Consider the following 8,518-nt stretch of genomic DNA (forward strand, 5'->3'; position numbering starts at 1 on the left):
ATATATATGGCCTTATAGTGAAAGAAAGGTCAGATAAAAACTAATTGTGAGATTAAATGCACAAAATGCTTTTATTACTCTACTCAAATTAAGTTGAATTGCAGTTTGAATTAGACAACTTCAGCTCATTTATACATACAGTAAGTATTCACTGGATTAATTGAATGTACAATGAACAATAAAAAATGATCCTTTTCCATATTTATGATATTCTGGGGCAAAAACCCAAACTATTTCCTTAATTGAATACAGGTAGTAATAATCAAAAGAAATTTCTTGGTATTTCACATTAACATTTTGGGATTTAGAACTTAACCATGAAATTACTTGGAAATGATGGCATAAAATAGCATTTGAAGCTGATAGTATATTTGTCCTGTAAGTCTCAATGATTTCTATATATTGGGACCAGCTGGCCAGAAAATTAAATTAGAATTTTGTACATGCTCAGGTGTTCAAATAGAGTTATAGGACCCTTGCCCCCAACACATACCCCAAAAAAGAGGGGAAAAAATGTCTTCTTTCTTACAGGTACACACAATATATTCTCAAAATTGTTCTCAAGTGGAGTACTCATGAGGGTAGGTAGCCAATAGTGGCAGGGCTAGATAGGCCTCAGCTTCCAGGTATATTAAAGCGAGGCCCCTTTAATTCATGCAGTGAGCTTTCATGCATATAGTTGAGTGCACATTATGTTATTACAGAATCAGGAAATTCTTTAACATTTGTTTTTCATTGGGCAAGTTAATTCACCCAGCATATGCTGAGTAGTAACAACATTTTTCACAAAGCCCATGGCTTACTTTCATGTTACTAACTCCTCAAAAACACCAAGCATTATATTGTAAAATCCCAGTGCTAATTATACAGCAAACATTTGCTTTGTGGGTATTTTACAGGTTTACTTACAAAAACCAAGCATGTGTATATTTATTTTTAAAGCTCAAATATTTAAACTTGCAGAAGTTGTGCCTACAAGCAGTCAAAAATATAAAGCAGATTTTCATAAAATGTAGTAAAAATGAACGCTTTGTTGCAGGTGCATTACATTTTATCCGAAGCTAAGCTTCCATAGTAGTGTAATCCTCACTTGCATACATTTACCATAGTGTCTCTAATTAGAGACTGGTGTTTATCCTTTTACTATCTCTATGTGTAAATGAATAGAACATTATTAGAATTATAAGACACTTTGGATAAATTGCTACACAGGGTCATTTTTGGGGCCAAGCAACACTGAATATTTAAAAGGTAACGAAAGCAAATACCTAGGAATTACATTTTGTTGAAATGATAAGGGAAACAGCTTGCTAACACTTGGAATGTGAAAATAGAAAAACAAATGTAAAATTGTTTTTGCTTGTTTTCCAAAGCAGGACTTCTGAATTAACATAGCCTCTTCTTTCTGACACAATCCACATTGCATCTGTGGATTTTGTTCATTTGAAAAAAACAGATCTGTCTGTATAGCCTTTAAGTTCTATGCCTGAAGGTAATACACCTTTCCCCGCCATATGCTTTCCATTGCATTAGCATGAGGTGTACAGAGCAATGCAAGGATAGGTGACTCCAGTCCAAGATAAGAAAATAGAATGGATTTTCTTAGTTTTGAGTTTTCAGATGTGCTCATAATTCAGGTGCACAGTGGTAGCGACAGCAGACACCTCAGAATCCGGGGACACTAGAGGTTGATGCAGCGGCTGCTAAGTGATTTAAAAGACTGGCTAGGAACACCCTGCTGTACCGGCATAGACCGATATTTGAACCATGCAGCTCCTGTGGCTCATGCATTCATAGCCTTATGATCTGTAGTCCTTTTTGCTGTAGGGCTTGTTGCGTAATATGTTATCAATCTCATTTACCACGTGTGATGTCATCTTTGGGAGAACCTGAGAGCATGAGAAGTACAAAGGATGTAGTTAGTACTTGATATTTGTTCTTTCTGCTCACTGTTGGGCAATTGTCTAGACTGGAGTATGTTTAAAAACCACCACTGGAAAATACTCCTCACCAGACCCTAAGCTCCTTGAGGTCAGGGACCTTGTTTTGTTCACTGCATCTCCAGTGCCTCTAAGAGTGCTTGGCCCATAGTGCTCATAATTATTAGTCGGCTGGATAAATGAAGACATAAGATGTAAATGAAGGCTGATAGACATGTATAATTCCCACAGAGGTTCTGCCCAGTAGAAATATAATGCAAGCCACATAATGTGATTTTAGGTTTTCTAGTGGCCACATTAATAAAAGTGAAAAGATGTGAAATTAATACCTGACTTTACTCCATTATAGCCAAAACATTTCAGTATGTAGTTAGTATAGAAAATTCTTAAGATGATTTGCATATTTTTAAAGTACTATGTTTTTCTGATCTCTAGTACATGTTATACTTACTCTGCATTTGGACTAGTCACCTTGCATACGCCAAAGAACCACATGTGGCTAGAGGCTATGGTACTGGGCAGCACAGGTCTAGAGACTAGGAGAGATTCTTTACCACGGGTGGTCAGCACCCTGGTGAAGGATGGCCAGGGGTTAGCAGGCATCCTGGGTGGATGGGATAGCATGAAAAAGTGAAAAGTCCAAGAAACGGAGTGATACAAGCGTAAAGTGAGCGGTGGAGGTATGGGGATGGTAGGAACAGGAGAAAGAGACATTGGGGTAAAGAGGGCAGAAGGCCTTGCATATCTTTTGGGCGGGGCGGGGGGGGGGCGTTTATTCAGTAGACATTGGGGAACCTCTCAGGACTTTTTAGCTGGAAATGAACCTAAGAGACACCTAGTGGTAGTTTGAAGGATGAGTTGGAGGAGATTGAAAGGGGACATAGATGTTAGAAACTTACTGTCCTGGGCAGTGACACTTAAGAGCCTTAACTGGGACAGGGGCAGTGGAGGAGAAAAGGGGTGTGGATCTGGGGCATTTTGGAGGATGGTGGTGGTTTCCGGACTGCATGACTAGAAACATATGATGTGGATTACTGAGACAGGCGTTCATGGGAGGAGAAGTTTGGAGTAGGATGTATTGAGTTCAGGGTGCCAGTGGGAGACGCATGTGGAAATGATTTGTAGGCAGCGGAAGGGCAGCTGTGGAGCTTGCTTGCTGGTAGCAGGACTGGAGATGAGGGTTTGTGAGTCATCTCCACGGATATGCTAATTAAAGCCCCGGGAAAGGATGACATCATCCAGGGCCAGCATTCATTGTGAGAAGTGGGCCAAGGGCACACACTACACCACAGACCAGGGACAAAGGCAGACTTTTTCACAGGAATAGCCTGACCCTGTGTGGAGACTGATGAAATACAATTGTGACAACCAGTTCTGAGGTTTCAGCCTCGCCCTTCCTCGGCTGCAAGCCTGTTGGCCAGGGTGACCTTGTCTTCACTCAAGAGCCTCCTCGGAACCCGTAGGGTCTGGCCGAAGAGCAGAGCTACTCAGCTTGGGAAACTGGATCTCCTTAATGTTTTTCTCTCAGAGCTAAAGGAAGAGTTTGATTTCCCACCAGTTCTGGCATCTCAGAGGATCTAAACCAGTGGTTCTCAATCTTCCTAATGCCTCGACCCTTTAATACAGTTCCTCATGTTGTGGTGATCCCCAACCATAAAATTATTTTCGTTGCTACTTCATAACTGTAATTTTGCTACTGTTATGAAAATCGTAATGTAAATATCTGATATGCAGGATGTATTTTCATTGTTACAAATTGAACATAAAGCGTAGTGATTAATCACGAAACAATATGTAATTATATATGTGTTTTTCCGATGGTCTTAGGCGATCCCTGTGAAAGTGTCATTTGACCCCCAGAGGGGTCGCGACCCACAGGTTGAGAACCGATGATAAACTAATGTGTTCTTTAAAGTGAGATTGCAACAATGAGACCCAAATCTAGAAGCTGCATTTGTTGGAAGTTTTGTGCTAAAAATATAGTGGGTTAGCCATGTGAGAAAAAAAATTCTTCGTTCATTACACCAAAATAAATTTCAGATATTTAAAACCTTGAAACCATAAAAGTACTTGAATAAAACATGAAAAAATATATATGTTGTGTTGCAAGCTCTAAATATTTAATAGGAACCATACATCCAGAGTTTTATGTGACACTGCCCAGTTTTTAAAAATGTTGACAGCTATTTTAACATATTTCCATCTACAATTAAACGAACATCCCACAGCCTACCAATTTTGCAACCTTGGTGTTATACTGACTGGGATAATTGGTGGGTGAGAGGCGGTCTGGTTAGTGTTGCTGGGCCTGGTGGGGTATCAGGGAATTCCTCCCAGGGTTGGCTCACTGAGTGGGACCTGGGGGATTTGGGCAGGTGGGTGGTGGACACTGGCAGGCAGAGGACCAGTGTTACATCTGGTGGTCCCAGTGGCTCATGGTGGCTGGAGATTTAGGTTCTGACTGGGATAATTGGTGGGTGAGGGGCGGTCTGGTAAGTGTTGCTGGGCCTGGTGGGGTATCAGGGAATTCCTCCCAGGGTTGGCTCACTGAGTGGGACCTGGGGGATTTGGGCAGGTGGGTGGTGGACACTGGCAGGCAGAGGACCAGTGTTACATCTGGGGGTCCCAGTGGCTCATGGTGGCTGGAGATTTAGGTTCCGGGGAAGACGAGCCCTGGATGTGAAGGGGCCCTGCCTGGACTGCTCAGATTAGGCGACAGGGGCCCCAAGGACTTTAAGGCTGGTGCAGTGGAGCGGGGAGAGGCAAAGCTCCACTTTTTATACTTGGGGGGAATGGGGGCCTGTGCAGATGATGGCGGCCGCCTGCAGCTGTGGTTTCTCCAGTCTCCCATCTGTTGAGGCTCTAATTTATATGTGCCTCTAGTTTATGCACAATTTACACTTATCTTATCCCTTGGAGCAGCTGCCTTGCTGGGCCTACTAGAAATTTCCTTGCCCGACAACTGCTTGCACTGCAGCTTTCTGTCTGGCACCCAATCATTCCACTGCTGGGAACCCCCAGCCACTCAGCTTACTTCCCACCCCATGGAGGGGCCCAATCACTGCTCACCTGGGGCAAATTTTCAGCTGCTGGGCTGGCGGGAGTAGTCAGGGGGGACAGTGGACCCAAGGGGGTAGCCCCCTGCTTGGATAGCCTCCCTGCCTCTTACCCTTTGAGCATGGGCGATCCATCTTGCTACCGGCCAGAGCTTTGCTGGGGAGGAGGTGCTTTGGGAAGATGACTGTTTTCCTCTGAAATGCACCCTCAGCTACCTGGAGTTCTCCCACAGCCCAGGCGTGACGTCTCTACCATCCCAGGCATGCTGCTCCCCTGGGTGGCAGTGTTCACAATGTAGTAGCATTACAGGAATCCTCGGGGCCTCTCTCTCCTTGCCAGGCCGTCAGCAAGTCCTGTATTTCGAAATCCTACAGCATCCATGCACTGTACCTCCATTGCCACCATCCTAGCTGCCCTATCACCTGTCATCTGGACAACTGCCCTTTCTTCCTGTTACTTCTTACACAGCAGCAGTGCAGTCTTTAAACATTCAAATAACAGCCTGTCTCTCCTCTTAAAACCTTCCGAAGGATCCATTCCGTGTAGAACAAAACTCCAGTGTCCTGTGATCTGACCTCTGCCTGACTCACCACTTCAGTGCACCCGCTGTCCTTTTTGCTCACTGCATGTTGGCCACATGGCCTAGGCTGGCAGTTCCTGAGAAAAGCCACGTTCCTTCCCCCCTCGGGGCCTTTACACTGCTCCTCCCTGTGTCTGGAGGCTCCTCCCGGTGTCCGGAATGTTCCTCCCTGTCTGGAATGCTCCTCCCTGTCTGGAATGCTCCTTCTGGGGTTTTCACATGCTGCGTCTTCATCTTCCAGGCTTCAGAATGCAGGAACCCAGAGGCCTTGGCACGGACAGTAGTTAAAGTAGGTCCACCCACTTCTCAAGTAGTCTCTCTTACAACACCATCCTCACTCACTGGCCCTCCTCACAGTGTGCAATTATACTTTGTTATGTGCCTCTCCCACAGAACGTAAGCTCCCTGAGAGCTGGACAGTATCAGTGCCTGCCTGGCCATGCAGGCTCCCAGAGGTGTGCTGAATGAATAAGGGATAGGTTGCCTCGTTCACGCCCAGCCAGCCCCTGGGCCCCGGAGGACAGGGTCCTGTTCTTCGCTCAGGACTCTGCCCGGCGTGGTGCTCGATACCTATTAGTGGAATTGAAATCACTGGACGGAATTCCAGTTCTCTGTGTACAGCCTGTTCTCTCTTTCCTCATCGCTGTGGAGCCTTTATCTTTCCCCCGAGCACAAGAGTAAAGAAGAGACGGTGGGACGGCTTTCACAAGAGGGGAGCCTTCCCCATGCAACGATGGAGAACCATCAGAATTGGGAGGAGTTGTGGGGCTCAGAGGGTTCTGGGAAGCAGAGGCGGGATGATGACAAGGCTGCACAGCCCCAGGAAAGGTGCCGGTGGGGAAGGAAGTCCACACTTTTATCCCCAGCATATTCTGGGCTTTTCAAAGGGATTTTTTTTTTAAACATTTTAAGTTTAATCAGGTTGGTCCCCACCTCCACCTGTTTCTTTTGGGAGAGGTAACAGGGAGATAAGTGCTTGCTTCAGGGACTGGTGGATGGGGAAGAAACTGATAGTTCTGTTCCCCAGTGAGCAAGAGGAAAAGACACCTGTTTGGCAGGTGGTGGCCATGGCAAGTCATGGGCAGGCTCCTTCCTGGGGCCTCAGCAAGGCTGAGAGGGGAGGACATCTGGGAAGAGATATGGCCTTTGGGGGAGGAGGATGGTCCCACCAGCCACTAAGCCCCACCCCTCTCCTCAGAGACCACCCAGGAACACCTCTCCCACCCCCTCCCACTGCCCCAGCAGGCTCCCCAGAGTACACCCTCAGGCTCCATCCAGTGCCTCAGGTCTCAGGCAATCCACCAGGGAGGGAGGGGGGATGAGAACCCCTGAATTTGCTGCCAGGGAGGTGTGATCCTGGAAGTCCAGACTAGAATTCTGATCATGTTTCTTTTGAAAGGTGGTGAACATTCGCTCAACAGGTGTTTCTTGAGTGTTGCTAGTAACCAGAAATCCATGAGAAGCAAGAAAGACGCAGACAGGTCCCTGACCTCAGGAGTTTCAGTCCAGTAGGGAGGACTAGCAATTACACTACATCATCACAAGGGCTGAGATGGGAGCGGGAACACAGGACGCTGTGAGGGCTTGGCACACTAGGCTGGCAGTAAATGTGCAGGAAGAACAAATGAGGACATGTCCTGGGGCTATTACATTTCAAGCAGGTTATTAGGCTGCTTTTATGGCCAGGCCTGGGAACCCAGGTGTGACATGGCTTGAATCTTGGAATGCCTTGTCTCACAGAAACCAACCGTCCTGAGAAGTGAGGTCTGAGAACATTGTTAACAGAAGAGGGCACTCCTGGATTCATGTCTATAACAGTTCTCTTACCTCTTGTACCTTTGTCCCCCCACACCCCCAATCTAGGAATAAGTAGCCTGTTAGGGACTTCCATGTAACTGGGAAGCTGTGATGTGAAGGACAGAGGTGGGGAGAGACGGGACACTGCCTGGGGACATCTTCAGCGACACCATGAGATCCCCAGAGTTTGTGGGAAAGGGCTGTGGCACTTGCCTGAATGGCACCGAGGTTCTCAATGAGCTGTTCGGGAGTGGATGACCCCAGGAGCACGGAACTCACACCTTCGTTCCTCAGGCACCAGGCTGGGAAGAGAGAACAGGGTCAGGACCTCGAAGCCCTTTTGATGACCTTGCACACACCCCCTGCAGCCACCATGGCTGCACCCAAACTGACTAACTTGGGAGGATGGACAGTGCTCCTGCTTCAGGATTACCTCCTCAGCAGCACCCCGGCCGTGGAGAGGATCTAGTACATGAGCTTTGCCCTAACAACTGGGGTGCCCAACCCAGCGACTCACCCAGGTACACACTCTTGCTCACTGGCCAATGTCTGGATTCCTGTTTCCACGTTGGCCCACAGCCTCCTGCCTGTCCACCTGTTCAGGCTCTCTATTCCCTCTGTGACGGAGTCCTTGTCGACTTTGAGTGTCTGTTTCCACCTACTGCCAACCCTCTCTGCAACCTTTCTTCCTAACACGGTGTTGATCCTGTGTTCATTTTCTCACCAACCCCCAAATCCCTCACTCCTCTCCTTCCTCTGCGCCTCTGGCTACCTTGACCCTTAAACCTTCTCAACCCCTGTCTGTTGTTCTCAGCAGATGACCTGGCCTCTGGCTTTATGGAAAAAATTAACCCCATCAGGTGGGATATTCCTTAATTCCCCACTCTCCCCTGGACACAGTACACGTCCGATTCCTCCAGTTCAGAGAATGCCATGTTCTGTTCTTACTAACTTTGAAGCCAAACTCTGCCCTGGATCCGGCTCTTTTTGCCCTTTCTTTGGACTTGATTCATTCTCATTCTTCCATTCCTCTCTCTCTTTCTCTCTCTCTCTCTCTCTCTCTCTCAGATTAATAAAATAAATAAATAAAATAAAGCATTAAAAATATCAGCACATTGCAAGTGGTGAAAGTATGTATTGATTT

The 8,518-nt window shown here is 46.7% G+C and overlaps 1 protein-coding gene across 1 annotated transcript in view; it reads right to left on the reverse strand.

Annotated features, from left to right (window-relative positions):
- Positions 1–47: 47 nt before the first annotated feature.
- The window catches only part of KCNAB1 (potassium voltage-gated channel subfamily A member regulatory beta subunit 1), a 207,330-nt gene continuing 198,859 nt past the window's right edge, over positions 48–8,518 (reverse strand). Inside the window, exons 12-13 of the mRNA XM_015565400.1 lie at positions 7,588–7,676; positions 48–1,889 (exon numbers count right to left, since the gene is read on the reverse strand). Coding sequence (XP_015420886.1) covers positions 1,800–1,889; positions 7,588–7,676 — 179 coding nt within the window. The 3' untranslated portion in view covers positions 48–1,799. The remainder of the gene's footprint in view (positions 1,890–7,587; positions 7,677–8,518) is intronic.

The sequence above is a fragment of the Myotis davidii genome, unplaced genomic scaffold (assembly GCF_000327345.1).
Source record: "Myotis davidii unplaced genomic scaffold, ASM32734v1 scaffold570, whole genome shotgun sequence".
In the NCBI taxonomy this organism is placed as follows: Eukaryota; Metazoa; Chordata; class Mammalia; order Chiroptera; family Vespertilionidae; genus Myotis; species Myotis davidii.